Source organism: Poecile atricapillus, chromosome 23, assembly GCF_030490865.1.
Source record: "Poecile atricapillus isolate bPoeAtr1 chromosome 23, bPoeAtr1.hap1, whole genome shotgun sequence".
In the NCBI taxonomy this organism is placed as follows: Eukaryota; Metazoa; Chordata; class Aves; order Passeriformes; family Paridae; genus Poecile; species Poecile atricapillus.
The window spans coordinates 5,529,521-5,547,204 of record NC_081271.1 but is presented as its reverse complement, the minus strand read 5'-3'; the positions used below and the strand labels follow the sequence as shown (position 1 = coordinate 5,547,204).

General features: G+C 52.3%; 2 protein-coding genes across 2 annotated transcripts; one reads left to right on the top strand and one right to left on the bottom strand.

Annotated features, from left to right (window-relative positions):
* Positions 1–4,675: 4,675 nt before the first annotated feature.
* LOC131587779 (embryonic pepsinogen-like) lies at positions 4,676–9,074 on the top strand. The gene is made up of 9 exons (XM_058856008.1): positions 4,676–4,731; positions 5,057–5,219; positions 5,497–5,614; positions 6,006–6,124; positions 6,939–7,138; positions 7,420–7,533; positions 8,004–8,148; positions 8,644–8,742; positions 8,937–9,074. Exons 1-9 carry the CDS (start codon positions 4,676–4,678, stop codon positions 9,072–9,074), a joined length of 1,152 nt encoding a protein of 383 aa, XP_058711991.1.
* Positions 9,075–13,414: 4,340 nt separating this feature from the next.
* Positions 13,415–15,244, bottom strand: KCNA10 (potassium voltage-gated channel subfamily A member 10). Its single transcript, XM_058855990.1, has one exon. It carries the CDS (start codon positions 15,160–15,162, stop codon positions 13,612–13,614), a length of 1,551 nt encoding a protein of 516 aa, XP_058711973.1. The 5' UTR covers positions 15,163–15,244; the 3' UTR covers positions 13,415–13,611.
* Between the last annotated feature and the right edge of the window lie 2,440 nt (positions 15,245–17,684).

Genomic DNA, 17,684 nt, shown 5'->3' with positions numbered 1-17,684 from the left:
ATGGGATCCATGGGATGGGATGGGATGGGATAGGATGGGATGGGATGGGATGGGATGGGATGGGATGGGATGGGATGGGATCCATGGGATGGGATCCATGGGATGGGATGGGATGGGATGGGATGGGATGGGATGGGATGGGATGGGATGGGATGGGATGGGATGGGATGGGATGGGATGGGATGGGATGGGATGGGATGGGAGCAGGGCACGGCTGGGCTCTGACCAGGACATGCTCTTTTCCTGTAGCATGCATCATTCCTTCTCTCATCTCAGATCCTGGCAGTCCCCAGCCATGGAGATCTGTGGATGCTGAATGTGAGAGATCAGGCAGGGAGAGCAGTGTCTGTGTGAAACCAGGTCACAGAACCTTCTCACACTGACCTGAGGAATTGTGAGGAGGAACTCAAACAGCCCTCAGAGAGGGAAAACAACCTCTGCAGGTGTTGTGTGTCCCCTTGTTGTTTTCCTGCAGGAAACGCTCGAGGGGTGTTGTTCCCAGCTGTCCAGTGATGGTGATGCGTTGGTTTGATGGCCAATGAAAGTTTTACCTTTTTGGACCTTCTCAGAACTGTCTATAAAAGAGGATCTGGAAGAATAAAAAGAGCTCTCTGCAGCTGAGAGTGTGCATCATCACTGTCACTGTTCCTGACACAGTGAGGCAGAGAACAACTTCTGTAGTTGTCTGATTTTTCATAAGGTTCATTAAACACAGGACAAACACATCATCTCTCTAAATAACACAACTTACCCCAAAGAGTTCATAATTTGTTACAGCAAACCCCAAATGCGTTAAATTTGGATGATACAAAACCAACTGCTGTTCTATCCTGTCACATGGAAATCCTTGTTTTTCTCAACTGAGTAACAAAATACACACGAAGGGTGTGTGTCCAAACGAGCTTGGAGGAGAAAAATTGATCCTCAGCCCTGTAAAATACAGCTTGGCCTTGTGAGAAAGCCGTGGCTGGGACGGGACCAGGACAAACCTGCACACGCCACATCCTGGTGATGCACCAAGGGCTGAATTTCCACACCTAAAATAATGACATGGATGGTTCCTGACACAGCAGAGGAATATCCCATCATCCCATCCCATCATCCATCCCATCAATCCATCCCATCAATCCATCCCATCATCCCATCCCATCATCCATCCCATCACCCCATCCCATCAATCCATCCCATCAATCCATCCCATCATCCATCTCATCATCCCATCCCATCAATCCATCCCATCAATCCATCCCATCAATCCACCCCATCAATCCATCCCATCATCCCATCCCATCATCCCATCAATCCATCCCATCAATCCATCCCATCATCCCATCCCATCATCCCATCAATCCATCCCATCATCCCATCAATCCATCCCATCAATCCATCTCATCAATCCATCCATCCATCCATCCATCATCCATCCATCCATCCATCCATCCATCCATCCATCCATCCATCCATCCATCCATCCATCCATCATCCATCCCATCATTCCATCCCATCATTCCATCCCATCCCATCCCATCCCATCCCATCCCATCCCATCCCATCCCATCCCATCCCATCCCATCCCATCCCATCCCATCCCATCCCATCCCATCCCATCCCATCCCATCCCATCCCATCCCATCCCATCCCTTTCCCCTTTCTAAGTGTTTTATTCCAGTCTGCAATTCTCTTATCATTCTATTATTCTATTCCAATTATCTTATATTGTAATTCTATTCTAATTGAATTACCTTCTATTTAATTTTCTATTCTGTTCTACTCTAGTCTTTCCTTCACTGGACTTCAGGAGCTTTATGCATTTATATCATATTAAAATGAATAATATGTAATTACATTTTTAGTTTTTATAAATCATAGTATCCCTTATACCTTATATATTAATAAATTACTTTAATATATTTATTGTTTCAATAATTTATATTTATTTTTATATTACTTTTTGGTTTGAAGCAGATTTTTGTTGCACAGGTGGTTCCTACAATTCATCCTGACAGCTTCCCACATTTTAAACCCCTCTTGAGCTCATTCCTGACACCAAACTGGGATGAACCTCACGGCCTTTTTGGCTGCCATGGCCCAGCCACTTTCCACTCCTCTACAAACCACCCAGACAATTCCAGCAGTAAAAACATTATCAATTATTATAAAACATTATGCACATTATGTATAATAACTTTATGTATAATATACATATATGCATATGTTATAACATTCTACATTAATTATATCTATTATATATTGTATATTTTTATATATTATATATTTTATATATTTATAACAATATTAAAATATATAATGTATATTAATATATTAAAATATATTTTATATATTTATTTTTATATGTTTAAAATATATTTTATATATTATATAATGTTATATATTACATATTATATATATTGATTCTATATATTATATATAATATATAGAGATAGATATTGCACATATAGATATTACATTATATCTATTGCATTATATATTTATATATATTACATAGCTATATTTATATATATATATTATGTATAATATATATTTATATAAATATATTTTTAATATATTTTATATTTATATATTTATAAATAATTATAAATTCCTGCTTTGCTGCAGGAGCCACTGCCATTGTAGAAGCCCCTGCAGTGGAGGGGACATCCCAGCCCCTAAATTTGGAATGGCTTTGCCCACCACATCCTCACATTAAATTAAATTAAATTAAAATAAATTAAATTAAATTAAATTAAAGTAAACTAAATTAAATTAAATTAAATTTCTTCACAGGAAATGAAAAAATAAATTAAAAAAAATTTATAAAATAAAATATAAAATAAAAATGGGTAATATTTTTCCTTCCATTCCCGAGGAAAGCGATGTCCCTCAGATCTGGGCTCGGGGGGTGCCGTGGCTCTGTGCCCCCTGCCCGGCCGCGCTCTCGGTGCCCGGCACACCGAGCGATGCTCCCGGCACAGCCCGGGGTCACCTTGCCGTGTTTGCTGCGGCACCAGCGGGGCTGAGATAACGGGGGGAGCCCCCCCGGAGGGGTCACAGCCACAGCAACCAGGGGCCCCTCCCGTGCCAGCCGGGGCCAGCTCCCAAACCCAGAACTCCCAAACCCAGAGCTCCCTTAACCAGAGCTCCCAAACCCAGAGCTCCCAAACCCAGAGCTCCCTTGACCAGAGCTCCCAAACCCAGAGCTCCCAAACCCAGAGCTCCCAAACCCAGAGCTCCCAAACCCAGAGCTCCCTTAACCAGGGTTCCCAAACCCAGAGCTCCCAAACCCAGAGCTCCCTTGACCAGAGCTCCCAAACCCAGAGCTCCCAAACCCAGAGCTCCCTTAACCAGGGTTCCCAAACCCAGAGCTCCCTTAACCAGGGTTCCCAAACCCAGAGCTCCCAAACCCAGAGCTCCCTAAACCAGAGCTCCCAAACCCAGAGCTCCCAAACCCAGAGCTCCCTAAACCAGAGCTCTCAAACCCAGAGCTCCCAAAACCAGAACTCCCTTAACCAGGGCTCCCAAACCCAGAGCTCCCTTAACCAGAGCTTCCAAACCCAGAGCTCTCAAACCCAGAGCTCTCAAACCCAGAGTTCCCAAACCCAGAGCTTCCTAAACCAGGGCTCCCAAACCCAGAGCTCCCAAACCCAGAGCTCCCTAACCCAGAGCTCCCAAACCCAGGGCTCCCAAACCCAGAGCTCCCAAACCCAGAGCTCCCAAACCCAGAGCTCCCAAACCCAGAGCTCCCTAAACCAGGGCTCCCAAAACCCAGAGCTCCCTTAACCAGGGCTCCCAAACCCAGAGCTCCCAAACCCAGAGCTCCCAAACCCAGGGCTCCCATTGCTTGGCGGCACTGGGTGCCAAACTGAGAAGCCAAAATGATGCCTCCAGCTCTGGGCTCTGCAACATCAGGAGGATGTGGAGCTGCTGGAGCAATTCCAGAGGAGTTCCCCGGGCTGGAGCTGCTCTGGGACAGGCTGGGAGAGCTGGGAATGCTCACCTGGAGAGGAGAAGTCTCCAAGAAGACTTTGGAGCTCCTTGCAGGGCCTAAAGGAGCTCCAGGAGAGCTGGAGAGGGACTGGGGACAAGGGATGGAGGGACAGGACACAGGGAATGTCTCCCACTGCCACAGGGATAGGTGGGATATTGGAATTCTGTCCTGTGAGGGTGGGCAGGCCCTGGCACAGGTGCCCAAAGAAGCTGTGGCTGCCCCGGGACCCCTGGGAGTGTCCAAGGTCAGGCTGGATGGGGCTTGGAGCCACCTGGAATGGTAGAAGTTGTCCCTACCCATGTCGGGGGTGGGACTGGATGAGCTTTAAACTCCCTTCCAACACAAATTATCCTGGAATTCTGTGATTCCATGCCCACAGCCAGGCAGTGCCTGGTCAGGATGAAGGATTTGGCGCCTGAAGGACGCAGAGTTTGGATTTAGGATCTAGTGGGGAAGTGTGGGGTCCCCAGGAGAGGATCGGGGTGGCACAAGGGGACAGTTCCCCCCTCCAGGTGACGTGTGGCTCGTGTTTGCTGTGTCCTTCAGTCCCTGGGTGTCACCTGCCTTGGCCGGGTGCCCAAAGGAGGGGAGGGGGCAGCTCCCGTTGGTCCCGGCTGCTCTTGGCACGGCAGGTGGGGTGAGCAGAGCCTTTATAAAGCAGCGGGAATTTGCCCCGGCTATCCCGGCAGGATGTGGCTCCTCGTGCTCCTCTGTGCTGCCCCTGCCCTCTGCCAGGGTGTCACCAGGTAAGTGACAGCAGCATCACCGCCACGGCCACCGGGGAAAGCGAAGGGGGAAATGAGCATCTGGAGGCTTTCAATGGCTCTGGGGAGCAGAGGTGAGGTCTGAGGCTGCAGAAAGCTGCTCCAGGGGTGCAGAGAATGAGGGATTGCCTGGGGAGGGGCTGGTCTCTAGGGTTGTTTTGGGATTTTTGAGGAAATCCGAGTTTTGGTGGAGTTTCCTTGCTCCTGCTGTCGGGTCAGAACATTGGAGGTGGCAAACACTGCTCGCCAGAGCTGCAGGCAGCAAAATCCCACCTCACCCTTCTTTTGCCCTTGTTGCTTGTGCCAGGCTGCCCTTGGAAAGGGGGAAGAAGCTGAGGGATGTCCTCAGGGAGAAGGATTTGCTGCACCAATTCTTCCAGCACCACCGCTACGACATCGGCACCAAATTCCCACACGCTTTTCCCAACGGAAGCGGGGTGGTCACTGAGCCCCTGGTGAACACCCTGGATGTGAGTATGGGCTCTAATCCCCAGGGACACAGCCCTGGGAAGGTTTGTGGGATGTCCATCCCTCTGTCCTGGTCACGGATCAAAGCCAAATCCTTTATCCCAAAGCCATTGGCTCACATCCTTCACCCCTCCCTGCCCTCGCCGGTGGCCCTGAACAGAGAAATGTCCCCCACAAGCTCTGCTAGAAGCAGGGGGTCTCCATGAAGAAGGGGATCAAGCCTGGGGAAGCCCCAGGTTTGGTTTCATGCCCCAAAATCCATCCCTGGCTGGCCCACAGGTGGAATACTACGGGACCATCTCCATCGGCACCCCCCCCCAGGAGTTCACCGTGGTCTTTGACACCGGCTCCTCCGACCTCTGGGTTCCCTCCGTGTCCTGCACCAGCCTGGCTTGCCGTGAGTAGGAGCCAGGCCCAGCTGCACCTGCTGGGCTTGGCACGGCTCCACCAGGCCCAGAAACTGGGGTGACACGGCCAGGGGAGAGCTGAGCCCATGGCACCTGGGCAATGAGCTGGAGTGACGGATATTTGGGGTGTGGGGCTGCTCAGAGCTACATTCCTCAGGTGATGGGATTGCTGCCTGGTGCCTCGCTTTCCCCATCTGTCCAGGGGGGTGGGAATGCCTGTGGATCCCTGGAGGAGGGGAGGGAGGAACAGCAAACGCTCACAGCTGGATTATTCCTGAAGGCAGGATAATAAACAGCAATTCAGCAGGGCTCCTCTTCCCACACCTCCCTTAGGCTTGGCCTTGCCCAAAGGTTTCATTCCACGTTTTTCCACTAATCCAGAAACCCACCAGGTCTTCGACCCCTCTCAGTCCTCCAGCTACAGGAGCACGGGGCTGAGTCTGTCCATCCACTACGGCACCGGCGAGATGGAGGGGATCGTGGGCTCCGACACCGTCACCGTGAGTGTCCCCAGGGGCTGTGGGGAACATCCTGGCCCCTAAAGCTGAGCAAGCAGGACGAGCTGTGCTGCTGTGAGTTATTCTGGAGCCAGGGCATCAACATCGCCCAGCTGCCAATGAGCACCTCTGTAAAAGTGAGATCTGGCAAGAGAAGCTGGATTTATCACTGGCAGACACTTTAAAAGTCACAACAAACTTCCACAAAGCAGAAATCTTCTGTACATTTTCCTGGAAATGTGTGGAGTTTCTCCTGTGAGTGGGAGAAATTCAATTTCTCAATTTCAGGGTTCTCCTCAGGGGTTAAGTGAAGGAATCTGTGCACATTATCATTGTTTTGGTGGCAAATCAATCCTATTCCTATTGCCAGCTTTAATACAGGTGCCTTGCTACAGTGCACTGTTTGCTGTGCTGTAACCTGTTTGTAGCTCTTCAGTTTTATCCTGTGCAGTAATTCCTATTGAGATCTTTCATCTGTTACCTTTTATCTGTTTATTTTCTTACTAAATAGCTCATCTTTCATTAAATGCATATGATTTGCCATCATTAAAAGTTGTGGGACAAGGTTGCAGAATTCAGCCCTTCATAGTCTGAGGTGGATTGGCTCCAGCAGCCTCCAGCCTCCTCTCTCTGAGGAGCAGCTCAGCCCTCCAGGGGCTCTCTCAGCCCCTCGTGCCTCGGTTTTTGGGCTTTTTTAATAACATTTATCTGAAGCTCCTGCTCCACCTGCAGCAGGGGATCCCCTGCTCCTTCCCCAGCAGATTAACACCAGAATCCCAGTGCCTGCTCCAGCCTCAGGGCCCCTCCCTGTCCCCAGGTGGCATCTCTGGTGGACACCAACCAGCTCTTCGGCTTGAGCACCGCCGAGCCCGGCCAGTTCTTCGTCGACGTCAGATTCGATGGGATCCTGGGCTTGGGATACCCAAACCTGGCTGCTGATGGGATCACGCCGGTCTTTGATAACCTGGTGAACCAGAGCTTGCTGCAGGAGAACCTCTTCTCTGTCTACCTGTCCCGGTGAGCCGTGGGGGCCTGGGGCTGGGGAAGGGGGGACGTGCCTCGTGCACGTCTCCGCTGGTGGCTCTGGCTCCTCCCTTGTCACTGCTGCCACTGGATCTTGTGTCTGTGTCATGACTGGGGCCACCAGCCTGGGAAACAGTGTCCAGGCACAGGGTTCCAGGCTCCAAAGCTGGTTCCAAAGGCCCTGTGTCCCCAGGATGTGACACTGACTCACAATGCCACGTCCCCCCCTCCTCAGCAGCGAACCTCCCCTTGTTTCTCTTTCCTGCCCCATGCAGTGAGGCAGCAGGGAGCGTGCTCATCTTCGGGGGCATCGATGAGTCCTATTTCACCGGCCCCATCCGCTGGATCCCCGTCTCTTACCAGGGCTACTGGCAGATCTCCATGGACAGGTGAAACCAGCTCTGTTGCTCTCTGCTCACCCCAAAGCATTTCTTCCAAAGAGACCGTGGACCCATCACCACCAGAGGCTTCCACTGACATCCACACCCGGGGCTGAGGGATGCACAGGGATAAGGGGACAAACTCCGTAGTAGTTTGGTAATGGAACCCAAAATGAGGATGCTTTGTGCCTGGGCACAGCCTGGTTCCTGTCCTTTTATTTAGGGGATGCCTCTGGTGGTGAGGAGAGCAAAATTGTGGATCAAAACCTCCTTTGCTGGGCTTGAGTGGTCCCGGGTTGTGTTCAGTGGCCATGCCTGCAATGGTGGCTGCATTCCCAGCTGGCTCTGCAGCTCCAGAAAGGGAAAGGCTCACAGGCAGCATTTGGGGTCACCCAGCTTTAACTCTTTTAAGAGAAGTTAAAAACCATCCCTGAGGCCCACTGGGTATTTCATGGCCCCTGGCTGGTCTCTCCCCACAGCATCCTTGTGAACAGCCAGGAGGTCGCGTGCACTGGTGGCTGCCAGGCCATCATCGACACCGGCACTTCCCTGGTGGCCGGGCCCCCCTCGGGCATCAGGAGCATCCAGAGCGCAGTTGGGGCCAGGCAGGGCTCGTATGGAGAGGTGAGAGCTCGCCCTGGAGGCACCTGGCACAGCAGAGCCCAGCCAGGGCTGCTGCCCTGCAGGGGGAACCCGCCCTCTGCTCACGGCAGGGACACCCTGGGACACTCTGGTTTATATCAGAGAATCACAGAATGTCCTGAGCTGGAAGGGACCCAGCAGGATCATCCAGTCCAATCCCTGCCCTGCACACCCAACAATCCCCCCTGGGCATCCCTGGAGCCGTGTCCAAATGCTCCTGGAGCTGTGGTGGGGCTGTGCCCATTCCCTGGGGAGCCTGGACAGTGCCAGCACCCTCTGGGAGAAGAACCTTTCCCTGAGATCCAACCCAAACTCCCCTGGCACTGCTCCAGCCCTTCCCTGGGTCCTGTCCCTGTCACAGCGAGCAGAGACCAGAGCTGCCCCTCCTTCAACCAGGAGGCTGAAGACCCCAGTGAGGTCTCTCCTCACTCTGAACATGTTTCCCTCCTGAGAGCCCCTTCCCTCTGCTCCCTGCAGCACAGTGTGAACTGCAGCTCCATCCCTGCCATGCCCGATGTCATCTTTGTCATCGACGGGGTCCAGTACCCTGTGTCTGCCGTGGCCTACACTGAGCAGGTGAGTGGGAACCAGCTGGTCCCAGCTGCAGGAGCCTCTCTCAAGGTGCTTCCACTCTCCCCAGTGGCTCTGGTCCCCGTGGCTTCTCCCACTCCCCTGGGAGACAGGGCATGGATGGCCACGGGTCTCCAGAGCAATGCAAGAGGAGACAACAGCCCACATTTCCCCAATTGCCTTCCTGTGCCCCAACACAGCACAACCAAGGATCTTGCATGAGCAGCTTCCAGGACACCTCTGGGGACCTCTGGATCTTGGGAGATGTCTTCATCAGGGTGTACTACAGCATCTTTGACAGGGCCAACAACCGTGTGGGGCTGGCCAAGGCTGTTTAGACCCACCACGATGCCGGCAGTGATGTGGTCTTGTGCACACCCAACCACAACCAACAAAAATAAAGCATTGATGGTTCTGAGTTGAGTTTATTTCTGATGGAGTGGTGGGAGTCAGGAAGGAGCTGGCGTTCAGCAGCTGCTGGGTGGTGGCCAAGGACCGTTTGGTCATCACAGCTCTGCTCGGGGCCTTTGAGAGCTGTGATGGCTGCAGGGCTCAGGGGTGGAAGCCAAGATTGGCTCTTTTATTGGCGCTACAACAAGTGGGTGATTCTGGATCCCCCAGATTTCCACCCAGGGAGGCTGAACTCACCAGCCCAGACACAAACCATCCCTGCAGACCCACAGCCATGTCCCACCAGTCCCTGCCCAGGCAGCTCCCCATCCCTGGGCACAGGACTTGTTCCCACTTTCCCTGTGCGGTGTCTGACAGCCCAAAGCCACCCCAGGGCAGGGAGTCCCCCAGGAGGACGTGGCTGAGCTGGAGATTTCCCTGCACCACCCAAGGGATCAGGAAAAGGCTTTCACCCGGTGCCTCCCAGGGTGGGGTTCTTACAGAAGCACAGAACAGTTCTGTTTTGTGAAGTTACCTCCATCCATATGAGACATTCCTACTAGAAATGGAGGCTGCCTCTTTCCCCAGGAGCAGCTGCAGTGGAACTGCTCAGCAGGAAGCCGGGAGGGAGATCCAAATCCCTGCTGTGTCTTCATTTCTGCAGCGCTGAGGGACGAGGGACTGCTTGCATTATTTATTGGTAAATGAGGCACCATCACTGGTGGGGTCTGGAGATTCCATACCCAGCAGGAACAGGGATGTGGAGGGAGAGATCCAGGTGATCGGGGTTGGAAATTAATTGTTCTCTTCTTGTGCTGTGTAAAAATTGAGCTGACTATGGAGGAGGATGGGATGTGGGATGGTGGGAGTGTGATTTATCCCCTGGGATCACACAGCCCTGGAATTCCCAGCCCAGCTGGTGGGAATCTCTTGTGCCCAAGCATAGGAGTGACCCAAGCCTGGATTTTGGGCACATGGGACTTGCCCTCAGCTCATTGCAGGAATTTCCTCATTACTATGAGCAGCAAGAAATGAAGCAGATGCAGTGGGAACCGTGACTCCAAGGATCAGCCGTGCCGGGATCAGCCCTGCCAGGACGGACAAGTCCTGCAGGAGCAGCCAGGGGCCGGACCTGCCCTTTCAGAGCGGGCTGGGAATGGTGTGTTTGGTCCAGGCAGCACCGACAGCCTCAATGCCGTGCCAAGGGACGGCTCCTAAATCCTCCTCCTGCACCAGATTTCAAAGGGATTCCTCCACGGGATCATCCCGCTGGCCGGGGCAGCCCTTCCCGCACCCGTGTTCACATTCCAACAAAGGAACAAACCCAGGAAAAGCTTCCAGGGGCGGCTTGGAGAGCGGGGAACACTCCGGGCAGGGAAATGCCGATCCTGGAGTGCCATCTCCTGGCTGCGGTGCCACACCTGGGCATCCTGGAGCTGTCCAAAGCCAGGTTGGACAGGGCTCGGTGCAGCCTGGGGCAGTGGGAGGTGTCCCTGCCCATGGCAGGGGTGGGACTGGGTGAACTTTAAGGTCTCTTCCCACCCAAACCATTCTGGGATTCTCGGGAATTTCAGCTCAAAGGACGGAGTCACCCCTACCTGCAAATATTTCACACCTGGCCACAGGTTTCGTATTGCTCCAAGGATAAAACATGGCCAGGACACCTTTCTGGTAGAGCAAAGGGGGTTCTTGTCTTCTTTTAGCTTTTCCTGAGGCAGTAAAAAATTTGAAGAGGGAATTCGTCCTCGGTGCAGAAGGACATGACAGATTGGCTCATTAGGGCTTGACTCCAGAACTGGAGAGTTACTGAGGGCTTTTTATGGATTTCATTGAGCTTTGGGACTGTGTTTGGGAAGGGACAAAGCTGCAAATTGTGCAGGAAAACGGGATTTCTTGCAGGTTACCAGTAGTGTTGACACTAGGAATTCTGATTTTCCTCTTTTGGGCAAATTGGAAATAGGTTGATGTGTCTGGAGAGCTTTAACACCTCTGATCCCCTTCCCATGGCATCATCATCAAGGATTCCCCTTGGACCTGGCCTCCCACAGTAGGTGGTGTGAGCCCAGCTGCAGAGTTCATCCTCATCCCACAGAGCTGGAGAGCTCCTCTGTTTTCCAGAGCAGCTGTGGCTGCCCCTGGATCCCTGGAATTGCCCAAGGCCAGGCTGGACAGGGCATGAAGCAGCCCAGGATAGTGGGAGGTGTCCCTGCCCATGGCAGGGGGTGGAATGAGATGAGCTCTAAGGTCCCTTCCAACCCAAACCATTCTGGGATTTTGTATTTCCCCGTGTCCCAACCCTCCCACACACAATTCCCGACTGCAGTTGTGTTTCTGTGGAGCAGCACAAAGCCAGGAATGAAACAGTTGAGTCCAAACAAACAATATTTCCTGCATATCAGATTTTGAAGCATTTATTCTTTTATTTGAGGATAAAGTTTACAAGTTTGTAAGAATCAGCTTGTCCATCCATCCATCCATCCATCCATCCATCCATCCATCCATCCATCCCAGCACCATTACAGTCCACATTTGCAGGAGGAGAGGAAATGTGCTCATGGCTGATCAGGCTGAATATTTCCCAGCCCAAACCTCCTCATCAGAGTTTTTCATGGTGACTTTCCAAGGATAAACCACCAAAAGTGCTTCAGATTAGAGAGGCTGGGAGAGAATTTGGGGAGGGGAGCAATAAAAATACAAAAGAATGGAAAAATTCAAGTTTTCTAGAAGAAAAGGAGAAAGAAACTGCTATGAAATAAAAATAGTGACGTGAAAGAGCTGCTGGAAAGAACTGAGGGGTGAAAAGAGAGGAGCTGGGAATGTTTGAATGCTGTTCCCAGCTGCTCCCAGCTGTGCCTCCTCCAGCTGTGCCCAGCTGTGCGTTCTCCAAGCGTCCCCACAGATGACAGAACTTGGACACAGTGGGAAGGAGATCAAACAGCTCTGACAGCTTCTCCTGTCTGAGATGGTGTGAGGGCTGCAAGGAGGGGGAAAAGGGTGATGGAGGGATGGGAAAAAAGCACCAGGGAGAGCAGGTGAAAAGTGGGATTTGTCTCAGAGGGGAAAGGAACTGGTCATGCCTCAGATCCATCTCCTGGAAAACACCTGATTGCAGAAAGACAGTGCACAGAATCCCCTAAACCCAAAATAAAAACCCCTCCCACCAGAGCTGTGGGGCTTCTGCTGCAGGGAAAATCCCAGCGAGCCCAAACCCACATTTTCCAACAGAACAGGAGCAATAAATCTAATCCCTGTTCCAGCACTGCTTTCTGAATGAAATTGCAGTCCAGGGATGCTGCGTAATGATCACGGGGATCCATCAGGAGATGAGACATCCTGTGTCTGTGCAGCAGGTGTGGGACATCACAGCAGATGAGACACTGCACGAGAAGCTGGGATTTTAATGGAGGCAGAAACATAAAAAAAAAAAAAAAAAAAAAAAAAAAAGGCAAGTGAAACAGTAAAGTGGGAACAAAATGTGTTTGTCAGAAAAGCTGCTGGCATTGGAAAGAATGGCAAAATGAGCTGTTGCTGGCTGCTCCCATCCAAAGTGCAGCTGGAAATTTGCATTCTTAGGAAAGCAGAAGTGCCTTGTTACAACAGGGAGCGGAGCTGTCAGGAAATGTTGGCTTTCACTGCTCCGTGCCCGCTTTGCACCACCAGAAGTGACAATAAAAGGTACAAGGTCACAGTGGCTCGTCCCCAGGGTTGTTTGTAGACCAGATAACAAGTGTTTGTTGCAGGAGGAATCCCTTTTCCCCTCTCAGAGCTCAGTTTTCCAGCAGAAACCCCGGTGGGCTTGGAGCAGCAGTGCCCTGGACCTTTGGTGTGGCTGTGCCACAGCGCCTGCTCAGCATCCCCAGATCCCCCACCTGCTGCCTTGGGTCCGTCCGTGACTGCCCACCCTGCTGTGCCATCAAAATTAATTAGTCAGGCAGACCAGGGAACTCAGCCAGCTAAAAATATCCTTTCTCATTTCTTTTTGCCAGCTTATTTTTCAGCCAGAGCTGTGGCAGGTCTGGGAATTTGTCAGACCCCCAGATCAGAAGTGGTGGGTGGGGAGGAACAATTTTAAATGGGTTAAGCAAAGCAGGGAGCTGAACCCAACCTTCATCCCTGGACAGCTGCGTGTCACCAAGCCAAGCATTTAATGTCATTTTGCCCTTTTTCCTCTCCAGTAAATGGGGAAATCTCTGTATGTGGGGACTTCCATTCTGACGCCAGGGACAGAGAAGAGAAATGTTAAGCAGATGAACATCAAATAAAAAACACCAGACCGATGGGCAGGGCAGAGAGATAAGAAAGATGGTATTTATTTGAACAGCCACAGGAAATCAGAGATTGAAAAATGTCTAGAAAAAAAAAAAAAAGCAGCAGCACATTATTTAAAAAAAAACAAAACAAACCAATAATCAGAGCATGCAGATGTTGGATACATTTTCCAGCCAATCCCACCTGACTGTGCCCAGTCCCTCAGGCCCTCAACCATCATTTTTTGGCCTTGTCCCGAGGGTAACCCCCATTGGTCTTATTGAGTGACTCCATGCTGCCGTTGCCCGTGGCCACGCTGGCCAGCAGCCGCTCCACCTCCCCGGGCAGCATCTGCTTCTCCTCATTCTCCGTCTCCCGGTGGTAGAAATAGTTGAAGTTGGAGACGATGACGGGCACGGGGAGGGCGATGGTCAGCACCCCCGCGATGGCGCACAGAGTCCCCACGATCTTCCCGCCCAGGGTGGTGGGACACATGTCCCCATAGCCCACGGTGGTCATGGTGACCACGGCCCACCAGAAGCCGTCGGGAATGCTGGAGAAATGGGACTGCGGCTCATCGACCTCCGCGAAGTAAACGGCGCTGGAGAAGAGGATGACGCCGATGAAGAGGAAGAAGATGAGCAAGCCCAGCTCCCTCATGCTGGCCTTGAGGGTCTGCCCCAGGATCTGCAGCCCCTTGGAGTGCCGGGAGAGCTTGAAGATGCGGAAGACCCTGACGAGGCGGATGATGCGCAGAATGGCCAGGGACATGTTCTGCTGCCCGTTGAGCTCGCTCTGCTGGATCAGCTCGGTGGTGAGCGTCACGAAGTAGGGGATGATGGACACAATGTCGATGATGTTCATGATGTTCCTGAAGAACTCGGTCTTGCTGGGGCACACGATGAACCGGACAAAGAGCTCAAAGGAGAACCAGACGATGCAGGCCGTCTCTATGACGAAGAAAGGGTCCGTGAAGGTGCTGTGGGCCAGCAAGGTGTCTGTCACATTCTTAGAAAGCTCCTGGGTGGACCTAAACTCCCTTTCCTCCCGGAACTCCGGCAGGGTCTCCATGCAGAAGATGATGATGGAGATGACAATGACCAGGACGGAGACCAAAGCTACTCCTCTGGCTGCACTGGAGCTTTCAGGGTACTCGAAGAGCAGCCAGAACTGCCTGTGAAAGTCATTGGTTGGTAAGAGGGTCTCAGGATCCTTGATGAACCCTTCATCCTCCCGGAACTGGTCCATGGCTTCATCACCCAACTCATAGAAGGTGATCTCATCAGCAAAGACGTCGATGGGGACGTTGGCCGGGCGCCGTATTTTCCCCCCTGACTGGTAATAGTACAGGATCCCATCAAAACTGGGCCTGTTCCTGTCAAAGAAATATTCATTCCTCATGGAGTCGAAGTAACGCATCCTCTTTTCCGGGTCCCCAAGCAGGGTCTCGGGGAACTGGTCGAGGGTCTTGAGCCGCGTCTCAAACCTCAGCCCAGCGATGTTGATGATGACTCGTTGGTCCCCCTCATCCATGCCCACCCTCTCCCCCACCAGGTGGTCGCTGAACTCGGCGGAGAACCTGGAGAAGATGGTCTCATTGTTGGCGTTCTCGCTGTTGATGAGGATCCGCAGGTTGGACAGGAGGTTGGCGCAGCTGGGGTGGCCTTTCCGCGACTGCCCGGCGGGGCTGAGGTCGTTGGAATAGCAGGGATCCTCCACGATCTGATCAGCGTTGTCAAAACTGACTAGTGCCACCTCCATCTCCTTCCAACTGGCCACGTCCATCATACGCTAATCAGCTCAGCAGCAGAAATCCCCGCGGCGGACGCCGGCTGCCCGCGCCTTTCCCACGCTAGGAGGATCTGCAAGGGACAGGGACACGGAGCTGAATTGTGCACGAGCAGGGTAAAACCATCCTGAGGTCACACAATCCTGCTCTGGTTTTTACTGGAGGCAGTAATACCATCAACTGGCAAAAATCTCCCATCTTTGGATCCTGCACACCCTTTTGGCACAGCTTTGCCGTTGTAAAACCTTCCCCAACCACCTACAGAACCCAAAGACAAAAGGTCAGGCGGCAGCAGAGGATGGGGGTGAATCCAGGTGTCCCACCCAGCCTCTCCCCAGTGATCCCAGAACAAGGGGTCATTTCACCCATTTCCAGGTGTGGATCCAAAGTTCAGAGCAGGATTTGGAGGGTTTGGACACAGCTGTCCCAAGTAAAGAGCAGCCCTCGATCCAGGAGGGAGAGGCGTTAGGGCAAACCCCAGGAGGTCCTGGGAGTGTCAAAGATGGGTCAACCATTGTTTGGAAACAATTCCCAAAGCAGGAACCCCACTGGAATTTGGGGAATGCAAGCCAGGAGGAAGCAGGCCAGGAGGAGAAATGTCCACCAGCCTTGGAGAACCCCTTGGATCTGGGAAGAGGGGCAGGAACAGGACCCCTTGCCTTGGGGCAGACAGAGGATGGGGTGACATCCTCCAGAGTTCAGACCTGATATTTCCAGCCCCAGGAAGAAGCTCAGGACCAAGCCTTTGGATCACTTGGACAGCACCTTTCAGGCCATAGGGTGGATTATTTCCCCTCCCAACTCTGTGAGGCTCTCAGAAACAGCCACCATGTCCCCAGATATTCCTGGGCACACCTCTCCCACACCCCAACATCATTCTGAACTCAGCAAAGTCAAAGAGGAGCCCAGGGACCAGGCCAAGTTATGGAGCTGGGAAATTACCTGTCCTGCCTCAGGGAGAAGCACAGAGAGAAATTTGCTGTTAACAGGGAACAGCTCTGTGGAGATTTTCCCCAAAATGAACTTTCCAGGTAAATTCAGCACCCTGATTCATTTCCCCTCCAAATGTATTTCCCAGACATGAGACACCACAGGAGGACACCTGGAGCTGCTCTGCGTGACCGCTGCTCACCAAGGGCACTCTGGCTCTCTTACCCAGCCAGCTCCAGCGACAGGAGACAAAAAACCCAAATGCCCTCAACTGCCAGGAATAGCAACACAATTGAGGCCACGGAGCAGCGGCGGTGGCGCCGGGGCTGGTCCTGGGATGAGGATGGTCCCCAGGGCAGGGTTTCCTTCCCAGTGCTGGGCAGGGACACATCCCCCCACCAGGAGCTGCTCCCGGTGCCTCGAGCTCCCTGTTCCACCGGAGTAATCTGGGGCACTGAAGGTTTTGCCTCCTTGGAGAGGATCCATCCGTGCTGGCACACAGCTGGGGAGGGGGGTAGGACAAGCCAAAATCCCAAATCTGTTGCAGAAATGGGCATTAAGATCCTGACTTGCTACAAATCCTCCCTCTCCTCCTCTCATATTTACAGCCCCAACTTCATCCAGGACCCAACATACATGTCCCAGAGAAGGCTCAACCTCTCTCTCTCCTCAGCAGGAAAGATTCTGGATTTGGGGACAAATCCTACAATTTATCATAAGCTGTTTACAGACCAGGTTTCTTTGCTTGAACTAAACCCACAAAGCTTGGCTGTTCTTAGAAATGCAGCCTGACAGAGCTGCTTCAGGCTGGTTTTGTGCCAAATTTCCTTCTCGGGGACACGTAGAGAGGTGTGGTTGGGTCAGGGTACAGAACTGATGCCTGGAGCAGCAGCAGCAGTGTGGTTGTGTCCTCAAAGCGACCTCAGGCAAAGCTCAAGGACTCAAAACTGACTTTTGGAGACTTTGGAGCCTCAAGGACTCCAAAACTGAGTCCTCCAGCCCTGGCCATGTCCAGCTCAGACATGCCCAAGGTGCAGCTGCTCTCCACAGGGCTGGATTCATCCCAGGCTGGACTATTTGTGAGGAGCTGGTGCTGGCAGGATGATTTGTGCCATCAGAGCAGCAACCTAGAGCTGAGGATAACCCCGGGTTCAGGAGCATCAGGAGGCCTAGAAAGGGACACTGCAACAAACCTGGCACAGATAAAGCACTTTCAAGGGAAAAAGAAGTGTTAAAGGAAAGAAGAAAAGCAGCACACATCATTCCCTTCTTGCATTCTTCTTTTTTCTTAATATAAATCCCAAGCTGATTTTTAAATCAGAGTAAAATGAAGTTGGAATCAGAGTTTAGTGTCCAGTGGCAGGGTGAGCTGACCTGGCCCACCACACCTCCAGAGGGGTCCACACTTACAGGAACTTCTCTTGGCAGTGGAACAAAGCTGAGCAGCTAAAGCTGACCACGAAATTCCCAAAATCACAGAATTGGCTGAGTTGGAAGGGACCCACAAGGGGAAATTGCATCCCAAGGCAGCACCATGAGGGGATCTCGCTGTTTCGAGCATGAGGAGGGCTTGGCTCTCAGCACTGCACTC

Bases quoted from the DNA above. Each gene is read 5' to 3' on its own strand.
- LOC131587779 (XM_058856008.1), top strand. From the start codon at position 4,676: ATGTGGCTCCTCGTGCTCCTCTGTGCTGCCCCTGCCCTCTGCCAGGGT. The intron at 7,139-7,419 runs GTGAGCCGTGGG...TGCCCCATGCAG, and splicing joins TTCTCTGTCTACCTGTCCCG to TGAGGCAGCAGGGAGCGTGC. The intron at 8,149-8,643 runs GTGAGAGCTCGC...TGCTCCCTGCAG, and splicing joins GGCAGGGCTCGTATGGAGAG to CACAGTGTGAACTGCAGCTC.
- KCNA10 (XM_058855990.1), bottom strand. From the start codon at position 15,162: ATGATGGACGTGGCCAGTTGGAAGGAGATGGAGGTGGCACTAGTCAGT.